Source organism: Carcharodon carcharias, chromosome 9, assembly GCF_017639515.1.
Source record: "Carcharodon carcharias isolate sCarCar2 chromosome 9, sCarCar2.pri, whole genome shotgun sequence".
Classification (NCBI taxonomy): Eukaryota; Metazoa; Chordata; class Chondrichthyes; order Lamniformes; family Lamnidae; genus Carcharodon; species Carcharodon carcharias.
In genome coordinates, this window is record NC_054475.1 from 95,424,383 (window position 1) to 95,448,606 (window position 24,224).

Consider the following 24,224-nt stretch of genomic DNA (forward strand, 5'->3'; position numbering starts at 1 on the left):
ATAAAGTGTGTTAATGGATCAAAATTGGCAATGGAAGGGATCCAGACATAATTTTGCAGGGATTATGTCACAACAACAATTGATTTTTAACATCAGAAAAAGATTCCAAAATGCTTCAGAAGAGTTATTATATATAAATCTAAGTTGTTGTTTTCAAACAGTTTGTGACACTGTAGCTTTTTGTATTTAGACAGTTTCCTCAAAGCAACTGCCTGTGGCAAAATGTTAAATCAGACCACAATACTTGCATTTAGACTAGCTTTCTTATTGGGAGACTCAAGAAAAATTCAGGTCCTAGAGGCAGTTTGAGTCCTGAAGAAACTGAGGTTTGAAAGAAGGCAACTGAGAGAAGCCTTTTTAGAAGTAAATGTAAGGTAACAAGTGAAAAGGATTATCTTGGTCATTACGTGTGGAAAAATCATTTTTTTCACTCTATTCACAATTTCACTGCATATAGCAACCAGAATACTTTGTGCCCATTAAATCTTACAGGAAAGGTGCAGGGCACATAAATCTTTACTTCGTATTTAATTTGGGAGCTGTTGATAATAACATTGCACAACTGAAATGCCTTCACTTAACTGGGTAAACCTGGAATAATACTCAGGGTAAACCACAAGAACAGAACAAAAGAGCGGAAAATGAAACTTGTGAAGATCAAATTAGTGCTGATGTCAGGAAAATTTCTTCGCAGAAAGGACAATCAACATATGGAATATTGGAATGATCTTTGAAAGACACTTACAAGAACTTGCCAGTTATCTTTTCTACCTATCTGCTATGCTTAGATAGCCCAAATGGCCTCCCTCATATTTGTTTGCTTTATGGTCTTGTGGGGAAAAAAAATCTACTCTTAAGATGAAGCCCTGCTGAAGAACAATTGTTTCTTTTCCATTTAAGAATTGATCTTAAAGAAGCTCCAATACATTTACTGTCAGATTTGGCAGTTTTATCATCTGTATATTGTATTGCAGGTAGAACATGGATAACGAAGGTCAGAGAAATCCGTGCACAGATGTCAAATAACAGTTACAAACCAACAGCAGTGTTAATCTCTGCGCTGGATGAAACTGCATGTGAGAGATATTCCTTTTTAATGATTATTTTTTTCTCTCTTTTTAGTTAATAAATCATTGAGTTAAACTAGGATAAATAAACATGGAGGTTAGATATATTATTTGAAATTTAAAATTAAGATTTTTTTGGAAAATAGAAGAATGTCAATTGGTTGCGGTTGATTTGGTTCAATGCTACACACCTGGTTTAGCCCTCACCGAAAGACTTGGCGAGAGTGTGAATGCAGGCATTGGGAGCGCACACCAGAAGCATACAGAGTAGGCAAGTCGTGACATCAGTCAATGTGTAACGCTGATTTGATGCCAGTGCTGCCAATTCTGAACTCAGTGATTTAGGTGTCATCTCAAACACACACAGTTGACTGTAGGAAGGAACCCCAGCACCAGCTCTATTTAAAGCAATTATCAACAACTGGAAAGCAAGTCGGCTCTGTTTGAGTTTGTGGAAGTACTTGATTTGAGGTGTTGGTGAAGTCGAGAGGGAGTGGCGCTGCACATGAAGAAAGCCATGGTTGTGACTGCAAGGTTTCTGGTCAGACCACTTGCTCCCAGTCATGAGTGCTTGAGTTGAACTCAGCCTTGCTGCACTGGTGAAGGAGAAGGAGCAGAGGCTGCAAATAAGTGGAGAAGTGCTGAGTGCATGATCCATTTCAGCCTCCTCCCGATGTCCCCAAAATTACAGATACCAGTCCTCAGCCAATTGGATTCACTCCACTTAAGGCAAAAACAGCTAAACACACTCGATACAGCAAAGGCTATGAATCCTGACAACATCCTGGTTGCGGTACTGAAAACAAGCCCTTCCAAAACAGCTACAAAACTGACATCTTCCTGATATTGCAAAGAATTGCCCAGGTAGGTTCTGTCCATAAAAAGCAGAGCATACCAAATCCGGTCAATTACCACCCTAATGCCATCTGATCAATCTACTCTCAGTCATCAGAAAAGTGATGCAAGGTGCCAATGACACTGCCTTAAAGCAACACTTGCTCACCAATAACCTGCTCACAGGTGCTCAGTTTGTGTTCTGCCAGAGCAACTTGGCTCTTGATCTCATTACACTCTTAGTCTAAACATGGACAAAAGAGCTGAACTCAAGAGGTGAGGCAAGAATGACATCAAGGCAGTATTTGACCGAGTGTAGCATACAGGATTCTAAGCAAATTTGAAGTCAGAGGGAATCGGAGGGAAACTCTTCACTGGTTAGAGTCATACCTAGCACAAAGGATGATGGTTGTGGTTGTTGGAGGACAATAATCTCAGCCCCATTGCTGCAAGAGTTCCTCAGGGTAGTGTCCTAGGCCCAATCATCTTCCACTGCTTCATCAGTGACCTTCCTTCCATCATAAGGTCAGAAGTGGGGCTGCTCATTGATGATTGCTCAATGTACAGCACCATTCACGACTCCTCAGACACTGAAACAGTTTATGTCCATATACAATAAGACCTGAACAACATTCAGGCTTGAGCTGATAAGTGACAAGTGACACTCATGCCACGCAAATGCCAGGCAATGACCATCTCCAACAAGAAAGAATTTAACCTTCTCCCCATGACATTAAACTGTATTACCATCACTGAATCACCCCAACATCAACATCCTGGGGTGTTACCATTACTGAACTGGACCAGCCATATAAATACTGGTCAGAGGCTGGGAATTCTGCAGCGAGTAGCTCACTTCCTGACTCCCCAAAGTCCACCATCTACAAGGCACAAGTAAGGAGTGTGATGGAATACGCTCCACAAAATCTGAGGAGTGTAGCTCCAACAACACTCAAGAAGCTTGACACCATCCAAAACCAAGCAGCCCACTTGGTCAGCACCCCATCCACCAAGCACCCCATCCACCACTTTAAAGATTCATTCCTTCCATGGTCAGTGCACAGTGGCAGCAGTGTGTACCATATACAAGGTGCACAGCAGCAACTCATCAAGATTCCTTCAACAGCATCTGAAAATCCACAACCTCTACCACCTAGAAAAACAAGAGCTGCAAACTGAAGTAAAATACTGTGGACGCTGGAAATCAAAAATAAAAGTAGAAAATGCTGGAAAAACTCAGCAGGTCTGGCAGCATCTGTGGAGAGAGAAACAGAGTTAACGTTTCAAGTCTTTGTGACTCTTCTTCAGAGCTAAAGACAAGTAGAAATAATATGGATTTTATACTGTTTAAGTGGAGGTGGTGTATGTGGATCAAAATAGTAGGTCAGGGATAGATGGGAGCTAAGGAGATATTTAACAAAGATGTCATGGACACAGGACAAAGGGAGTGGTAATGGTAACGTTAAAGACTAAATAAGTTGCTGATAGTGGCATAAAGGTAAGATAGCAGAACAAGGGTCAGTCCTCTGTGAAAGCAAAACATAAGAACAAGTGACAGATGGCCCTATGGGGGCGGGGGAGGGAGCGGCGGCGGGTTGGGCTGCGGTGTTGGTGATGATGAGGGGGAAAATAAATAAATAAATAGAAGTAAAAATAAAATAATTGGATTTTAAAAGGGGTAAAAATGGGGGAGAGAGTTTATGGTCTGAAGTTGTTGCACTCAATGTTAAGTCCGGCTAATCGGGAAATGAGGTGCTGTTCCTCTAGTTTATGTTGGGCTTCACTAGAACATTGCAACATTGTAGTAGGCCAAGGACGGACATCTGGGCATGAGAGCAGGATGGTGTGTTGAAATGGCAAACGACAGGAAAGTCTGGGCCATGGAGACTGAGCGAAAGTGTTCTGCAAAGTGGTCACCTAATCTGCATTTTGTACAATTGCACATTGTAGAGGAAATAGCATAGGGAGCAACGAATTTAGCAGACCAAATTGACAGAGGTGCAACTGAAGCGCTGCTTCATCTGAAAGGAGTGTTTGGGCCCTCAGATGGTGAGGAGAGAGGAGGTAGGTGTTGCACCTTCTGTGATTGCATGAGAAGGTGCCATAGAAAGGGGATGAGGAGTTGGAGGTGATGGAGGAATGGACCAAGGTGTCACGGAGGGAATGGTCCCTATGGCATGCTGACGTGGGCCGGTGGAGGGGGGGGGGGGGGGGCGCGATGCGGGGGGGGTGCGGGTGGTGAGGGGAAGATGTGTTTGGTGGTGGCATCATGCTGGAGTTGGTGGAAATGGTGGAGGATGATCCTTTGAATGTGCCGGCTTGTGGGGTGGAAAGTGAGGACAAGGTGGACCCTATCATGGTTCTGGTAGTGGGGGAAGAGGTGAAGTAGAGGCGTGGGAGATGGGTCAGGCACAGTTGAGGCCCTGTCAACCACAGTGGGTGGGAAACCTCGGTTAAGAAAGAAGGAAGACATGTCAGAAGCGCCATTTTGGAAGGTAGTATCATCGGAACAGATATGACAGAGGCGGAGGAACTGGGAAGCAGGGTGTGAGGAACTGTAGTTGAGGTAGCTGTGGGAGTCAGTAGGCTTGTAATAAATATTGGTAGAGAGTCTATCACCAGAAATGAAGACAGAGGGGTCAACGAAGGAAAGGGAAGTGAGGGAGATGGACCATGTGAAGGTGAGACAGGGTTGGAAATTGAAAGCAAAATTGATAAATCTTTCCAGGTCCGGACGAGAGCATGAAGCGGCTCCGATAGAGTCATCGATGTACCAGAAAAAGAGTTTTTGGAGGAGGCTCGAGTAGGACTGGAACAAGGAATGTTCCACATACCCCACAAAATGACAGGCGTAACTGGGGCTCATACGGGTACCCATAACCACACCTTTTATTTGTAGGAAGTGAGGTAAGTTAAAGGAGAAATTGTTTGGTGAGAGAACAAGTTCAGCCAGGTAGAGGAGAGTGCTGGGGGATGGGGATTGTTCAGGCCTCTGTTCAAGGAAGAAACGGAGAACCCTCCGACCATCCTAGTGGGGGATGGAGGTATAGAGGAATTGGACATCCATAACAAAGAGGAGGCAGTTAGGGCCAGAAAACCAAAAATTATTGACATGGGGTAGGGCATCAGAGGAATCACAAATGTAGGTGGAAAGAGACTGGGTAAGGGGAGAGAGAATGGAGTCAAGATAGGAGGAAATGAGTTCCATGGGGCAGGAACAGGCTGACATGATGGATCTACCAGGGCAGTCCTGTTTGTGGATTTTGGGAAGGAGGTAGAAGCAGACTGTGCAGGGTTGGGAGTCTATGAGGTTGGAAGCTGTGGAGGAAAGAACTCCAGAGGGAATTAGGTCAGTGACCTCGAAACAGTGGCTTAATATTCGGTTATGGGGTTATGGTCCAGGGGTTGGTGAGAAGAAGTGTCTGAGAGTTGGCACTCAGTCTCTGAAAGATAGAGGTCAGTATGCCAGACAACAACAGCACCAGCAGACATATTGGAACACCACCACCTGCAACTTCCCCTCCAAGTCACACACCATCCTGATTTGGAAGTATATCGTCATTCCTTCACTGTTGGTTGGTCAAAATCCTGCAACTGTGGTGAATGGAAATGTGCATGATGTTACTGGTTAATTTGTAAGGATATATCATGTGAAAATGCATTCACTGACATTGACCACTCATATGAAGCCCTTAAACCTCTCTGCATCCAGGTCCTCGAAGCTAGACTGCTGGCATTGATTTGTGATGGTTATCTGCTGGCACTGATTTGTGATGGTTATCTGCTGGTGGTGATTTGTGATGGTTATCTACTGGTGGTGATTTGTGATGGTTATCTGCTGGTGGTTATCTGCTGGCACTAATTTGTGATGGTTATCTGCTCCCTCTGTCTTCACAATGTCTACAGATTCCCTGAGGGAAGAAGACTCACTCCTCCCATCCACTTCCTGCACCAAGGCCTCTGGTGCTGCACGAAAGAATCTAGGGACACACTCTTCTCCCTGTTGTCCCATTTCCACTCCTCTTACTGATTAGATATTCTTCTGATTTTGTGACAGGGAAATTGTGTTTGACTAATTTATTTTAATTCTTTGAGGAAGTAACAAGCAACATCATTAAAAGGGAACCTGTAAAAGTGGTGGGCTTGAATTTGAAAAAGGCATTTGATAAGGTGCCATAACAAAAGTTACTACACAAAATAAGAGCTCATGGTCTAGGTGGTAACATGTTAGCATGGATAGAGGATTGATTAGCTAATAGGAAGCAGAGAAATTAGGTAAATGGGTCATTTTTACATTGGCAAATGTAACTTGTGGAACGCCACAGGCATCAGTGCTGGGATGCAACAATTTACAATCTATATCAATGACCTGGATGAAGGTACCAAATGTACTATTGCTTATTTGCTAATGACACAAAGATAAATGGAAGAGTAAGTTGTGAAGAAGACATAGGGGCCCAAATTTTCACTCTTGGGTCAGGCGCACAGAGTCTGGACATTTTCCAACTCCACAAACGCCACCCAGGAGAAAGAGGTCAGAGGTTCAGATTCTCTTTCTGGGGTTTGGATTAGAAATCAGGCCCACCGCCCCCGGAACAAGTGCAGAGGCTGCCAGCTGCGGAGACAGGCTGGCCGGAAGGCTTATCTCTGTGCACCAGCAATTTGAAATTATTTTAAAAAATGAACAAAACATAAAACATCCCTCCAGACCTCACCCCTCCACACACTCCCCATGCCACCTCACGCACCCACCCAATATGGTCCCCTCAAATACTATGCCATCTTATGCCCCTCTACTCATCCCCTATGGCCTCTCATGTTCCCCTATGTCCCTTTACCCACCCCCCATGGGCTCTCATAAGCCCAATGCCAACACTCATCCCCATGATCCTTTATAGCTCCTATGCCATACTAGTGCTAATTCATGCTTCCAACCCACCGCCTTTTGTGCTTACCCCCTCCATGCCAACTCACCTAGTATCTACCATAGGCAAACCTCAGGAGCCATGCTGACATACAATAAGATTGTGTGTCTATTTAAAATAAGACACTTTCATTGATTAGAAAAATATTCAATACATTGAAATTTCTTCAACTAATCTTTTATGAAAACAAACATTTCTATTCTATAACCACTTGGAGCTGTCATTCAAACTCCTCACTTAACAGACACCCCACTGTCATAATGGATGGTTGTGGAATCAGTCATGCAGCGCAAATCCTATAACTATAAGCCTCTGGCTTATATCAACAAAAAGTGAAATATCAAACACTCATTTATTTTTACACTCCACACTTTAAAATTTAAAGCCCAGCAGAGTTAAATCCCTTGACAGCTTTAACTGTTTCAATGAGCTTTGATAGTCTTTGACAGCTCCAGTGAGGTTATGCACTTATTATGCACAGTCATGTTTGGTTTTAACAATTCCAAAAGATGCCTTGCCTCTCCCAAAGGATACCTTATTCTCCCAAAGGTGTCCGAGGACCATGTCCAAAGGGATACCTCTTCAACAGGGTACCCTGGCTATCCAAATGAATCCACAAGGTTCAGACCCTCTCCTACCAGCTCTAATCTGCACACTTCAGGTTTCAGTCGCCTACCTTACCAAAACCACACGTGAGTGGAAAAGCAACTGCTGACTTATACAGGAAGCTGCCTCCATGAGCGATGGATGTGTGATGTATAACCCATCTCTATTCCCCCAGCTGTGAAAATGACAGACGCCAGGTTTGGGGTGGGACTTTTGGATTCAGGTCTCTGCTGGCATTTTTACACAGACAGAGAAACTCTCCAGCTGTGCAAAAAATCAGATCAAGGAGCCTGCAAAGTGATATAAATAGGTTAAGTGAGTGGGTAATACTTTGGCAGATGAAGTATAATGTGGGAAAATGTGAACTTGGCCACTTTAGCAGGAAGAATAAAAATTATTTATATTATTTTTTAAATGGGGAGAGATTGGAGAACTCTGAGGAACGGAGTGATCTGGGTGTCCTGGTACATGAATCACAAAAAGTTAGTATGCAGGTGCAGCAAGTGATTAGGAAACAAATGGAATGTTGTTATTTATTCCAAGGGGAATGGAATATAAAAGTAGGGAAGTTTTGCTACAGTCGCACAGTGTTTTGGTGAGACCATGGCCAGGATTTTTAGGATGGTTGGGTTTCCTGCCCGCCACCCTAAGAGTCAGCAAGGAAGAGATCCCTGCCAATACTGGCTGCCTCACAGCCATTTAATGCTCTAATGGGTGTTAATTAGCTGGAGATGGGGCTTCTGCTCCCATCCCAGGAGGAAATCCCGTCACCATCACTACCAACTAGAAGGACAAAGGCAGCAGACACATGGGAACACCACCACCTGGATTTCCCTTCTAAGCCACTCACCATCCTGACAGTTCCTTTACTATCACTGAGTCAAAATCCTGGAAAACCCTCCCTAACAGCACTAAGGATGTACCTACACCACATGAACTGCAGCATTTCACGGAGGCAGCTCACCACCATCTTCTCAAGGGCAATTAGGGATGGGCAATAAATGCTAGCCTAGCCAGCAATGTCCACATCCCATGAATGAATAAAAAAAAAGAGAACTGCTGGCCAATTTGAAGCAGTCAAGTCCCAGCAGGGCCAGAAGTTGCTGTGGACAGGACTGGGACTGTAAGCAATCCCCAGAGTCCAAGTCTCAGGAGTTCAGGACCAGGTAAGTGGGGGGCCACAGGGCAGGGCGGAGGAAAGATGGGAGGCTCAAGGGGGAGGGAGCATGTGCAAAAGGTAAACCTTGTGGAGTGTACCTGATGTTGAAAGGAGGCCGTTGATGGAGGTACCCCATCCAATTCCCACCTGAGGCTTGCAGTTCATTTTCTGGCCTTCCCCCCTGCCCCTGAACTCCTTCTGCCAGGCTGAAAATTGAAGCCAGTGTGGCGGGAGGTGGAGGGAACAGCCACTAAGTTGTCAATAATTGGCTACTCTAGGGGCTCAACTGGGGCAAAGACAGGTGGCTGGCCTAGGTCTCACCTGCCCAAGTATAAAATTGCGGAGAGGTCGGGGTGGAAAGGAGCCCAGTGGGAAGTCCATCCTGCAAGCCTACTGGCAGGGGAAAGTCAACTTCTGCTCCAATTCGGGCGTATGGTGTACAGTTTTGGTCTCCTTAAGAAAGGATATAATTGCATTAAAAGCAGTTCAGAGGAGGTTCACTCACCTGATTCCTGGGATGAAACAGTTACCTAATGAAGAAATGTTGGAAAGGTTGGTCCTGCATCCATTGGAGTTTAGTGGAATGAGATCTTATTGAAACATGTAAGATCCTGAGTGGACCTGACAAGTGTAGTTGCTCAGAGGATATTTCCTCTTATGGGATAGACCAGGTCTCAGAGAGACCAAATAAGGGGTCTCCCATTTAAGAAAGAGATGAGGAGAATTTTTTCTCTCACAGATTGTCAGTCTGTGGAACTCTCTTCCCCAGACAGCAGAGGAGGCTGCTGGTCATTGAATATTTTTAAGGCTGAGTTAGACTCTTGATTGACCAGGGTGTCAGAGGGTATAGGGAGTATACAAGAAAATGGACTTGAACCAGATTAGCCATGATTTTATCAAATGGCGGAGCTGGCTTGAGAGGCCGACTGCCTATTCCTGCTCCTAATTCATTTGTTCTTAATGCTTCTATGCACATTCATATGTAAAAAGTTCCACCATCTTCTGCAACTAAAACACCTCAAGAGTTGTGGGCTGACTTCAAGTAGTGCAATAAGTGGTACTAGTCTGATGAACTTGGGCCCCCTGCTGAGGTGTGCAGGTGCTCAGCAGCATCTCATCGCTAGGTTGCTCTCTCATTTAAAGTGGCAGACAACACAAAGTTTGTGTCTGCCTGCATTGCTACAAACAATAAGGGTTAATCATGCATCATGATCCCCACAACTGGTTACCAGCCTTCACTCTGTAACTAACCTGGCAGTACTTGATACTAAAACTGGGTAACGAAATATCCTTCGCTTTCCTTGATGGGTACGATATTTGCCATTGGAGTGAACATAGTGCTGAAGGCAACGGCACTGATCATTCAGCAAGTTCCTGGCTGGAAAGTAAAGATTAATAACTTTACCTGTTTGGGCTTCTACTGGCCCTGAATCCTCTTCGCTGCTATATTCACAAAAATGACAAAGTCAAAATATTGTGAGTCAAGGAATATATTTTTACAATTATCTTAGTGCATGTTTATAAAATAATTTAAGTTTCTAATACAAAAGGCCAGATTAATTATAAATCCTTACCTATGGGAAGCACAACTAAAGTTGTCACTTTATGTGCTTGGCATAATGATAATTTATTGATTGTAACATTCACTTGTGTGAGGTTTGGTTGTTCTTGTGGACAATGATGCTGCACTCATGACAGGGTCAGTGATGTAGACAATGGCCTGTGGCCAAGATATTGACCAGGGCTCCAGGACAGGCCCAGGGATCATAATGCGGGATTAACCTTTGCACATTGTTTCTGATGCAAGCAGTACACAAAATTCATTCTGCCTGTTTAAATAAATCATCACAGCCTGAAGTCAGTGTTAAGTGCACTGTTGGGTGACTGCATGAGGACACAAAGTTATGAGAGGCTAGCACGGGCTAAAGCCCGTCTGCAGTTCTGAAAGCCAGTCTGGACCTCTTAGAGGGAAGGTGCATAGTGGCTGGAGCAGGTGCTAGAAGTCATTTTAAATGTTATTTTGACATGGGGCACACTCAATAATGGCACAACATAGCAGAAAGCAGGCTCCAGGATATTACAGTGCTGCACTAGAGACCTTGGTGCAGGAGATGGATAGGAAGAGAGATGTGATCTATCCACAAAAGGCCAGGAGGCCCTCCAGATAAATTTTGTGAAGGCAGTGAAACCAGATAGCCATGGCGGTCAAAGCCAGGGAGTCAAGCTCCAAGGACCTGGATGCAGCATCACAAAAAGTTCAATGACCTGACACGAGTGGTCAAGGTCAGTGAAGGAATCTTCAAATGTCATATTCCATGATATGCACTACGATCCTCACACACTGCTCAATGTGTCACATACCCATCACTCACCTGCTAACAATCTCTATTAGTCAAGTCTCATACCTCACATTCATAGCTTCACCTCAACCTCACACACTCAACGCTGCTGCAAGCCTCACACTCACATCTCAAAAATGCACACTGCCAGTTTTTCAACCATGACAGCTACATTACTCCAACATGTTAAACCACACTCAGCATCACATTTCCTTCTATATTACATGACAAGTTCACATATAATCAGAGGCAACGTTACCTAACCAGCAGTGAAGGTGCATGACGGCATGTACTCACCCCACTAAAGGGGATGGTGCTGGGCATCATTGGAGCAGCCATGACTGAAGCCATGGTCAGTAGTGGGGCTGAAAGCATTGAAAAGGGCAATGTGCTCCTACCAAATCCTCTTTCTCACATCCCACTTCCCCGTCATTCCACAATCTCTTCTGACTTAAGGGGAGAATTTTCTCCCTGTCGGGAGGGCTAGTCAGGAGCGGGAGCAGGCGCAGGTGGGCACGGAGCTGATCGCTACCCAAGATCAGCTGGTCACCACCATTTTACGTGGGAGGGCCAATTAAGGTCTACCCAGCGTGATGCGCACCCAGAAGCGCTCAGCGCTAGCTGTGCGGTTGGGGGGAGGAGGGAGGGTCGGGGCCTGCGCTCTTTCATGCATGCATGTGAAGGAGTGCAGAAGTCTCCCTGAGGTATGGAGATTAATTTCAGTTATGAAGATGGTTGAAATAAATAAATAAAATTAATCAGACATGTCCCCTCATGTGACAGTATCACATGAGTTGGGACATGTTTATGAATTTTAATAACAATTTTTATTTAATTAATAAACCCTTCATGAAACCTCATCCCACCTGTGGATGAGGTTCCATGAAAAATATGAAGGCCGCCTGGGCTCTTTGCCTGCCCGCCAGCCTTAAGGTTGGATGGGCAGCCCTGACAATTACTTTAATTAGATTATTAACAGGCCTTTGACAGTTCAGGGGCACGCAGCTGACTCCGGTGTGCACCTGCTGAATGGAAGATCAGAATGATGTGCAGTGACGTCAGGACGCACGCCTGGAGTCACCGCGCCTCACTTTACGTGTCAATATGCAGGGCCTGTCCCTACACGCCGAACAGAAGATTCTGGCCATGGTGTAAGCATCCACCTCTTGCTTTCCACCCCCACCCCTATCCCCTCACCAGAACCCTATCCTTGTGCCTTTCTCCTTTCAGATGCTCAAGAACTGCTACCTGACCAAAGAGTGGTGGAAAAGCAAGAGGTGGAAGACAGGAGAAAACTGATGAAGAAGAAACACTGCCACTCACTCACTCACTCAACTGCCATCTTAGATACTGATACTGCATGAAATGTAGAGGATAACTTAGTGGCAGGATCTGCAATGGAAGCTCAGATCGAAGTCATGCATGGTAAGCTTGCTGTCAGCCAAGCTCAAAGTGCTGTCATCATGACTATGGGTCAAAGGGGCTTGGTGAGTGTAACAGCAGTCCAGCAATCTGTCTTTCAACACACTACAACAATTGTTGAGACATCACCTTGGTGGGGAGGGTGGGGGGGACATGGGGAGAGACAGTGGCACTGTGGAGAATGTAACTGCTGTCCTAGGCATTCATCCTCCCAGTTATCTGGCTATTGCCTATCAGTCAGCCAACCCAAAATGCTGACGTGGTGCAAGTTGAAGCTGGACCTTCTTGGGCCAGAGCTTTTTTTTTATTCATTCATGCAATGTGGGCATCACTGGCTAGGCCAGGTTTATTGCCCATTCCTAATTGCCCTTGAGAAGGTGGTGGTAAGCTGCTTTCTTGAATCGCTGCAGTCCATAAGGACTAGATACGCCCTCAATGCTGTAAGGAAGGGAGTTCCAGGATTTTGACCCAGTGTCAGTGAAGGAACGGCAATATATTTCCAAGTCAGGATGGTCATTGACTTGAGGTGAACTTCCAGGTGGTGGTGTTCCCATCTATCTGCTGCCCTTGTCCTTTTAGATGGTAGTGGTCATGGGTTTGGAAAGTGCTGTATAAGGAGCCTTGTTGAGTTCCCGCAGTGCATCTTGCAGATGGTACACACTGCTGCTACCGTGCACCTGTGGTGGAGGGAGTGAATGTTTGTGGATGTGGTGCCAATCAAGCAGGCTGTTTTGTCCTAGATGATATGAAGCTTTTTGAGCGTTGTTGGAGCGGAACTCATCCAGGCAAGTGGAGAGTATTCCATCATATTCCTGACTTGTGCCTTGTAGATAGTGGACAGGCTTTGGGGAGTCAGGAGGTGAGTTACTCACACCTTCTCTTGTAGCCATAGTATTTATCTGGCCACTTCAGTTCAGTTTCTGGTCAATAATAACCCACAGGATGCTGATAGTGGGGGATTCAGTGATGGTAATACCACCGAATGTCAAGACAAGATGGTTATTGTCTCTTATTGGAGATGGCATTGCCAGGCACTTGTGTGTCACAAATGTAACTTGCCACGTTTAGCAGTTCAAGCCTGAATATTTTCCAGGCCTTGCTGCACATGGAGACGGAGATCCTCAGTGTCTGAGGAGTCATGACTGCTGCTGAACATTGCGTAATCGTCACCGAACATCCCTACTTCTGACTTTATGATGGAGCAAATTTCATTGATGGATCAGCTGTAGATGGTTAGACCTAGGACACTGCCCTGAGGAACTCCCTAGCTCACTATCCTGAGAAGCTGTACGAGAGCATCTTGTAAGGCCATCTGCCATTTGCCGTGGTTGCCTAAACATAGATGGTACAGTGGATAACCTCGAATAAAGGCATTGTGACTGTTGCCAGGATACCAGGCTTTGGTCTGCATGACATGCTGCTTATGGTCGCATATCAGTTGGATAACAAAGGAGTGAAAATTTTCATTTGTGATCTCATAGTTAACATGCACCATCTGCAAAGTGACTTGCATGCAGTCCTGCACCATGGTGTAGCCTGCAATCCTCACAAAGCCAGATGCTCATTCCTTTTGCTTCTCTCTGCCAAGTAGGAATGAAATGTATTCTGCTGTCTTGAAACACAGTACTTCAGTGACTTTGTTTTTGCAACAGTGCACAAATAAGCAGTGCAACAGTTAATAAACACCTGCTCCAGCTTAGAAGGAGCAAAACATAATAAAGTTCATGGCCCTGGATGCCTTAAGAGTCATTGGTAATGTCATCCTCACCCTACTCTGAGGCTGCAGCAGTTGGCAGGTTTCAATGAGGATACTTTAGTGAAGTGCAAACATCAGACATGCTTAGTCTGAAGTAGAAGAATTGCTCCCTAAACACACTAGCTGGATATTGTATCCTGCTGAGAGCCCTTCCCCCACTCTTCCTCCTCCCTTTTCCAGAATCTTGACCTGCTCTGTGTCTTGCTCATTCAGTAGTCTAAGGGGGCATATACATACTACTACACCACTGTCTTGGAACAAGTGGTTTGTGCAGAATCCTTGAAGTGAGAACAAAGTCCTTCAGCGCATCTCACAACTAGTAGGCTTTAGCAATTTCAAACACCTCTAGAAGACACTAAACATTTTTATAATTGCAGCAACAGCTGGTAGAAATCAATAAGTAACAACTCGAAAGTAATCAATGGTCCCTTTTAATCATGCTGGTAAGTGGGGTTCCTTTCTGCTGCTGAACTTGTGGTCAGCTGTGCGAGGTTAGTAGAGGGTGTTTGGCACCCTGGTGTTAAATCAGCATTGCATTCAGATGGATGTTACAATGTGCCTACTGTGCTGTGTATACTTCCAGTGGATGCTCCCTGTGCTTCCGCTCAACAAAATGGCATCCAGTGCAACAGAAGTGTCTGTGTGTATCCTGGACACTATTTTGAGGCAAATTGGCACTTGCAACACCACAAACCAAGCACTAATGAGTTGAATTTCATGGCCTATTTGGCTCTCAAATGCTCATCTTCAGCTACATACAGTCCAAGCTTGGCCTAAATAGCCAAGTGGTTATGGTATTGGGTTTGTAACCCCAAGATCAAGAGTTCAAATCTCACAATGGCAAACTATGGAACAATGTGACTTCATCTGAAACAGATGGAAACAGGTTTGTACTCGAAAGAGTATGAAGAGTTCAAATCTCACACTGGTAAACTATGAAACAATGTAACTTCATCTGAAAAACAGATGGAAACAAGTTTGTACTCGAAAGAGTTACATACAGTCCAAATGTGAGTTCTCTCTCATCTACATTTTTCACAGTTAATGCACATTTCTGGCTGTTGAGGTAAAATTAACTTTCAGTATTTGGATTCCTTATATGACCACACCACATGATTTAACTTCAAACCTGGATTACCCCTAGACAAATTAAAGGGAAAATGTGCAAAAGCAGTTGGTAGTTTGTAAAGTGCCTGTAATAGCCATAAAGTGTTTTGTCCCCTCTCTAGGCCCATTCACATCCCCTGAAGGTGAGTGTTCCTGACAGAAATCAATTTGTGCCAAATGAAAAAAAACTGCATCAGTTTTAGCAATTGTGCAAATATATTTCTTATTAAAATAAACTTTCCTGAATATTTTCATCTAGGGCTTTTCAACCTGCGAGGGAACGACATTCCATACAATCCTTTTTTCCAATCTTACACACTGTTGACAGCCGAATTCATCAGGTTTGTTTATCCCACAGCACAATTAAGTTCACTTGTACTGAAAAGAGCAAGAAACAGAAACTATCTTAGGAAACTAAATTCCTAATAGAATTGCATTTTCCTGGATTGCCAATCAATTAAAAATTGGGAAAATGGCTAGAGACCATCATCAAGGATGAAATTAATTTTCAGTTGGAGAAGCAAGGGTTAATAAGGGATGGCCGGCATGAATTTGTTAAGGCAAATCACATCTGACTGAGTTATTTGATGAAATAACGATGGTTAATGGAGGAAATGCGACAGATGTTGCAGACATGGATTTTCAAAAGGCATTTGATAAGGAACCGCATTACATATCATCCATAAAATAGAAGCACATGGTAATTTGTGTACAAAATTGGCTAAGGAATAGGAGGCAGAGAGTAGTGGCCCATAACTTCAGTGATCCCCAGCGTTGAATTTGTAGGGTACTCCAAAGAAGCACTGGGGAATGCCTCTGGCAAGTTCCCAAGCAAGGGTTTGCACGGCAATTGCCCAGAAGTGCCAGCTTCCTCTGGACAATTACACTGCGCTGGGAACCATCTGAAAATGCGATTTAGATCACAAACTTCAATGGTTCCGCTGAGGTTATACCAATAGTTACCCAGAAAAAGTTAAAAGACTTAAAACCTCTTTTAACTTCTCGGTAACTATTATAAAGATGCAGACTCCCCCCCACCGCTCCCTCAATGACCTCCGACAATCCCACCTCCTCCCCCCGACTTCTGAACCCCCCATTCCCCCTCCCAACCGCAGATCCCCCCCCCACCGACATTGTACCCCACCCACCCCTGGCCTCGGACACCTCCCGCCAACCTCCGGACACACACACCGCCCCCCTCCAACCAGACATCGGGCCCCCGCCAGACCTCAGACCGCACACCCCAGACCTCAGGCTCCCGCCAGACCTCGGACTCCCAACCTCCGGACACACACACACGCGCCCCTCCCCCCCCACCCATTGACCTCAGACCCTCCCTCCCCCCAACCTTCTGACACACACACCACCCTGACCTCTGGACAGCCCCAACCCCCAAATCCTATCAACTTACCTTCCCAAGGCCTGTCAATTTCCCTGGCCCTATAAATGTACCTGCTTTATGGCAGCTAGTGCTGTAAAAAGGGGGTGTGGCCTCCTTGAATACACTGGAGCTGGACTTCACTGGAGAATCGGAAGTGGCAATTTTCAAGACCAGGTAAATGTGTATTTATTTCTTCTAATTTCTGCGGGCCAACACTTTCCGATGCTAGTCAGAGGTTACACCCCATTGTTTTTCTGACAGGAGAGAAGTATGCAGTGGGATCCTCCAGTGGGTACTATTAGAACCATTGTATTCTTCCTTATATATGTGACCTGGACTTGGGTATAGGGAGTACAATTTTGAACTTGTGGGTGATACAAAACTTGACAACGTAGTAAATAGTGGACACAATAGTAGCGGACTTCAAGAGGGTATGTACAAAGTGGTGAGTTGGACAAACAAATAGTAAATGAAAGTGTGAAGTAATTCACTTTGGAAGAAACAACATGGAGAGGCAGTATAATCTAAATTGTATTACTGAGGTTTGTGCAAGAGCAGAGAAACCTCAGGGTGCATATTCCCAAACCTTTGAAGTGGCACGACAAGCTGATAAGGCAGTTGAGGAAGCATATAGGATAATTAGCTTAGTAAATAGAATTATTGAATACCAAACAAGGAAGTGAGAAATCTTTAAAAATCTCCGGTTAGAGTTCAGCACAAGTATTTTGTACAATTCTTGCACCAATTAGACTAGAGAAGGTTAAGGGGAGACCTAACAGGCATGTTCAAAGTTAAGAAGGATCTGATAGAGCAAACAGAGAGAAACTACTTCTAGCAAGTGGGGGGGTAACTAGAGGTCAAAGATTGAAAATAATTGGTAAAAGAGAAATTTCTTCACACAGAGGGTTGATAAAATCTGGAATGCACTACCTGAAAGGCTGTTAGAATCAGATTCCATAGGAATTTTAAAAAGTCAATTGGAGATGTATTGGAATTGGATTAAGAGAAAAAGTCTGGGGTGTAGAACTAAATCTCAACTCACCGTGCTGTCTCTCCTCAGTGTTCACTGCCCTCTTATCCTCCCTTAATTTCCCCTCTGTAAATATGGGTTGAAGAGTTACACGGTCTCCCCTTTGACCTTGCTACTTCCATTGTATTAACCATGGATAAGGCTTTCTTTGATCACTTCCTTGTATCACTCTCTGTTCATTCAAGTGTTCTGCCTAGTTACTTTTTGCTGTGCACGGCCAACTTGTTGCACTGCATTATCCCTTCAAGATTGGTACACAGTCACAGATCAAACAGCATAGCAGGAACATTGTTTATATCCACCTTCTATGTCCCAACTCCATCTGTATCTGTGACTGGAGAAAACTATCCAATAATTTACTTAAAACTGCACTCTCAAAACACCAACTATCAAGCCTTTTCCCCCTTCCCCCACCGTTCACCAAAACATTTCTGCAACAATTGATTTGCTCAACCATTCCCTCATCTACCTTTGGCACCCCAGTTCCCAATAAATTCTCACCCTGGTTATTTTCCCAGTACAGCTCTCATCTCTGCTACTTTATGGTGGACAGCTTGTTTAGCAATTCACCGACAGATCTGGCTAGACCACATAAAGCAGTATCGATCATGTTCTCATCGGTTAAAACTGCTCATTATTCCAGGATCATACTGGAATGCAACAATTACCCCTGGCTTGTTTTCTCTACTGCAAACTGTCTTTTTAAACGCCTCTCCCCTGTCCCCTCCACCCTCACCTCCAACAATAAGTACAAGGACCTCATGTCACTAAGCACGAGACCATCCATTCAGCCAACTCTGGTGTTTCCCTCCCTTCCACCAGGCCAACTTCCTCTAAAACTCACCTCCTGCCCTAGCCCCAAACCTACATCTTTCTCTAGTTTCTCTCCTATCTCCTTCATACCTTCTCTGTCCTTGTCTTGTCCATGAGACCCACCTCCTGCTCTCTTTACCCTATTCCCACTAAACTGCAGTATTTCATCCCTGGTTCCCATGTTAGCTGAGATTGTTAATGGTTCTCTCTCTTCAAATGTTGTCCTTCTCTTCTACAAAGCTGCCATTATCACTCTGCTCAAAAAAAAACCCTTGTCCCTTCTGTCCTTGCAAAGTACTATCCCTTCGCCAACCTCACATTCCTCTCCAAGGTAATTTAATGTGTTGTCACCTCACAAATTTATGCCCACAGATGACATGCTATGTGACTGTGACAAAGTAAACTATCCCTCCTCATCCTTCTTGATCTGCCTGCAGCCTTTGATATAGTAGGCCATGCCATCCTCTGCCAACACCTCTCTACTGTTCTCACCTGGTTCCATTCTTATTTATCTAGTTGTGGTCATAGTATCACTTGTAATGCATTCTCTTCCAGCTCCAGCACCTTAGCCCTGGTGACTTCCAAGGTTCTCTCCTTGGTCCTCTCCTTTTTCTCACCAACAAGCTACCCCTCAGAGACATCATCCAAAAACACAGGTTTAAATTTCACATGTACACTGATGTCACGCAGCTCTATATCACCACCACCTTTCACAACTCCTCCACTGACACAAAATTATCATTCTGGTTGTCCGACATTCAATAATGGATGAGCAGAAATTTCCTCCAATTAAAAACTGGGAGGACTGAAGCCATTGTTTTTGGTCCCAATTATAAAATCCATTTCCTAGCGACCAACTCCAACCCTCATCCTAGCAACAATCTGAGACTAGACCAGAGTATTCATAACCTTGAAGTTATATATGATATCAAGAAGAGCTTCCGTCCACATAGCCAAACCATCATTAAAACCACCTACTTCCACCCAAAAACATTGTACAACTCTACCCTGCCTCAGCTCATCTGCTGCACGAACATTTATCCCATGTCCTTGTTACTTCTCGCATTGACTATTACATTGCCCTCTTGACTGGCATCCCATATTGTACCCTCTGTAAACTTGAGGTCATCCAAAACTCTGCTGCCCAGCTATGTATTCTTACAAACATCAAGCCCCATTCACCCATCACGCCTGTATTCACTGAACTATGCTGGCTCCTGGTTAAGTAATACGTTAGTTTTAAAATTCTCATCCTAGTTTTCAATTCTCGTCCATCCATGGTCTTGCCCCCTCCTTTTCTCTGATATCTTTTCCAACCCCACAATGCTCTGAGATATCTATGATCATATAATTCTGGTCTCTTGAGTATTTGATTTTAATTACTTCTTCATTGGTGGCTGTGCCTTCTAAGCCCTAAACTCTTCAAAGCCTTTCTTAAACCTCTCCATCCCTCTTTCTTCCTTTAAGATCCTTTAATTTTGCATTGTATGACTTGCTGCAAAATATGGCTTCATAAGACTCCTCTGATGTATCTTAGGATGTTTTATTATGTTATAGGTGCTATATAAATACAAGTTTTTGTTGTTGTAATTTGGGCAGCTCTTTCAAAGAGCTGGTATAGATATGATGGGATGAATGGCCTGCAAGATTCTGAGTTAAATGGGACAGAATGAGGACATCCTAATACTCAGTTTGGCAGCAAGTAGCTGAAGTATTAAGGATGGAAAGCCCTCAGACTGATAAGTAGGTGATAGGTGCAGAGCTGAACTCATTCACAGCTGCAGTACGATAAGGGGAAATCAGCTAAGTTTTCCTTCCCTGTTTGGTGCTGGAAAGTGTGTGTGTATGGACACTGAGTGAGGTTAGGATCAGATTCAGCTATTGAGCCAACTATGGATGAATAGTCTGCCAACAATCACTAAGCTGATACATGAAAAATGGTCACCTAGGCAAGAAGTTGCTCAGCATCTCTGGGACTGTACCTCAGCAAGTCTCAATATTTGCAGGAGAGGAATGGAGAAAAATAGAGGGGGAAGTAGCAGTTTAACAAAATGCACAACATTCTTCCTATATGTAATTTGCACACCAAAAATAATCAGATTAAACATTGTTTTAGTATTTAACATAAATGCTATTTTACTAATGTTGGATTTTGATCATTTTCACACTACTTAAAGTAGCATGTTCCAGCTAACACAGATGTGGTGTCTTTATCACAGTCTTTATCACAAATTCTATCCATTTACTCCAATCACATAACTACTGTGAGCTGAATGGGCACATGGAAGCACTTATAATAGTCTCATTGGTACCTTAATTCAACTTTATGAAGCTATGCCATCTGCTGCAAGCTGATTAACAGATAAGCAATCTCAATGATTGACACAGCTCTTCTCATTGCTGTGAAGGTTGCAAGAGTGTTCACATTTCATACAGCAGGATCCTTCCATCCAACTAAAGGAGGCACCTGACAGACAAACCAGCCTGCAGTTCATACTTGAGTAAAGCAAGTGACTGATACCATGATTGCCAAAGGAGACACCTTTATCACCTTCTAAGTGGAAAGGATACATCAACTGGGGAAAATACAGAACTTTTACCATGTGGAAGGCCTCCCAAGAGTTCAGGGTGTTAAAAATGGAACCCATATGGCCATTTGTTAGCCCAAATATTTGCATTCATGGAAAGGGACACCGCAGCTCGAGTATTCAGGTAGTTTGTGACTACAGGAATATGATCCTGCAAGTTAATGCCTGTTATCCAGCAAGTCCCATGACATTATAAATATGTATAAAACCATGATGCCCATGATTATTCGACAGGGAATTAATGAATTGAGCCATGGAGATTCATAGTTGATAATCCCAGATAGAAACCCTTACATAGCAGTAGGATGCAAGTACAATGAGGCCCATGTACCACCCAAGTTACAACTGAATTCAAATTGGGATGCTGAACCCATGTTCATCCCTCTCTGAAAAAGAGTTTAACTGGTCATTTATCTCATCACTGTTGATCAGTCTGCACAAATTGGATGCCATGTTTGCCTGCTTCTTACTGCACTTCAAAAATAATTAATTAGCTGTGATGTGCTTTGGGACACCCTGAAGACATGAAAGGATGAAAGGTACTTTATAACTACAAAAGCTTCCCACCACACACAATCCTAATCAGTAAACACTCCACACTAAGGAGAAATAAAAAGATTAGTCTTTGTTATACTCTTTTAATTCCTTTGATACTAGTTCTATGCTCACATTTTCCATTGGTGACCCATGATGTGTACTTGTGACTAATTCCCTCCGGAGTGGGGTAACCAACTGTGATGGCAGATTGAGTCTGGTAGGTCACACAGGTGATCCAACAGGATCGGGAAATATGTCAGGAGAAGGGTCAATTGTGAAATTGTGCTGGAATGCTTGTGGCCTTGAAACTCAAGTTGAAGGATTATGGGATGTCTCTGCAACAACAAGAACTACATCTAACAATGTAGTGGCTGCCAATGCCTATCCATACTCTAACCCTTCATCAGTCATTTGAGGGCAAGGTTGGAGTTGGTGAACACATAAATATTGAGAGGAAATGCCTCACTTGACCCTTCTCCTGACATATTCCCCGATCCTGTTGGATCACCTGTGTGACCTACCTGACAGCAGTTCACATGGTCTTTCCCACATCGGCTAAGCCTAAAGTAACTGCTGCATTCAAAAACATAACCCAAAACTGGCAGCAACAGGCTCTGTAAATGGATGCCCAAGGGCTCACTGACACTAATCACAGCGCTTGTGAGATAAAGTTGTTCTACACTTGCTCACTGTGTAAAAGATATCCAAATAGCACTGTGTTGCAGTTAAATTTAACTGTTAGTAGTCCGGAAATGAAGAAAATCAGTTTGCTTACTTACAAAAAAAAGTTGTAGTGATTAAAAATTGAATTATTCCCACTTTCTTCTCATTCTGGATATTTTTATTAGCCTGCCTCCACCACTCTGATGCTTCAAACTCAGGTTTTGAGCACAGGACTGTCAAAGCATACCTGTCTGGCTCACCCGTTCCTGCTTATGGGAGTGCATGTGGTATTTTATTGCTCATCCATCTCACAGTTAGTGCAGGAGGTATTAGATCAGCTTCAATCAGCATCTCTCTGATAAGCCTACATCATGACTGTTGTGTTCCCCCACCCCCCACCACCAGCACCCCCCCCCCCGCCCCCACACCGCCGGGTACAGACAAGGCAGCAAAATAAGCTAATTATTAATTTGACCTTTGGAACAGTAAATGTTTCCTATCTCTGAACTGTAAAATTATCTCTGTGAACATCTGTTGAAGAATATCATATATATGTAATATAATATGTAAATATTGATGCACGGGTACCATAATTCAGTTATCTGTAAAATAAACAAATACAAGATATTTACAAGAAACTACATACATGCTGTAATTCTGACAGGTTAAAACTAACGAATGGTGTATTCTGTCTGTACGTATGCATTAATGACCAGGTTGTTTGTGAATGATTCACGACTGCCTGCAGACATTAAGACATATTTGAATACAGGTTGTACCTCAGATGAGTGCGTTCAACTGAAGGCCTACACGGATATCCGGCAAAATCTACAGGAATATGTTAAAGGGAATGTCAAAATCTGGATTAGTCGGGAATACACAACCTATGGTGTCTATGAAATCATTCCTGAGGTAAATTCAGAGCTTTGTAATAAAATCTAAAAACACCATTCCACATATTCTTTCTACTTCCTGCCTCAGTTTAAAAAAAAATCAAGATCCTCTGATCAGTTTCCTACTCATAGCCCATTCTTTTCCAGAATTCAGTTCCTTACTGCCAAAACCTTTGGCTTTAAAACCCAAAGTTGTTGCTACATTTTCGATTAGTCAGAACTCAGACAGTCCACTCACCTTGACTTTGGCTTATATTTCCCATTTTTGGTAATTTTAGTGAGAAATATTAAATGCAAGTATAAAGCATAGGTCACTGTTTCAAACTCATCTGTTTTGTTAAGATAAAAAAATGGAGAAAAATATGGTCTGCAGTCACAACTCTGAGATCTGCCTCTTCTACCTTTTTCAACTTTGGTGATGTCCTACAGAATGGGTCCCATAAAAACATAATCAATAGGAGGAGTAGGTCATTTGGGCTATCGAGCCTGCTCTGCCTTTCAGTAAAATCATGGCTGATCTGATTTTGGCCTTAACTCCACTTTCCTATCTGCCCCTCATAATCTTTGACTCCCCTGTCAATCTAAATTCTGTTAACTCAGCCTTGAATACATTCAATGATCCAGCCTCTCTGCCCTCTGTCTTAAATGGGTGACCCCTTATTTTAAAATTGTGACCCCTAGTTCTAGACCGGGAGGCTTTGTGGTGCAATAGGTAGCGTCCCTTTGAAGCATTGGGTTCAACCCCCCTCCAGGACTTGATGGCCAAGGAAGGAGCATTCATAATGTGGCCAAACAGATTGATCATCTGGGGAGAGTAAAGGTAGGGATGACTTTGGATTTGGGGTGTGCCACGGTTGTCTCAGGTGTGCTCAGTTCACTACAAAAGAAAGTCTCCCCCCGCCCTTGCCTGACATCATAAAATACTGGTGAGGGAAGGATGAGGCCTATTCAAGGGGCCTCAATCAGCCCAAAGGCAGGCAGGCCACCCAAAGCCACCCCTCCCCTCTACCCCCTTAAAATTTCAGACAGACTGCAGGCGGGCAGGTAGGTGACAGGAAGGCCACCTGTTGAATTTTACATGCGCCCCTGCCTTCAAACCTGCCA

General features: G+C 43.9%; 1 protein-coding gene across 2 annotated transcripts in view; it reads left to right on the forward strand.

The window, feature by feature from the left end:
- The window catches only part of xpnpep2 (X-prolyl aminopeptidase (aminopeptidase P) 2, membrane-bound), a 178,646-nt gene that overhangs the window by 88,093 nt on the left and 66,329 nt on the right, over positions 1-24,224 (forward strand). For both annotated transcript variants that reach the window (XM_041195729.1, XM_041195728.1), the window contains 3 exons: positions 975-1,076; positions 15,475-15,556; positions 22,944-23,139. In XM_041195729.1, coding sequence (XP_041051663.1) covers positions 975-1,076; positions 15,475-15,556; positions 22,944-23,139 — 380 coding nt within the window. The remainder of the gene's footprint in view (positions 1-974; positions 1,077-15,474; positions 15,557-22,943; positions 23,140-24,224) is intronic.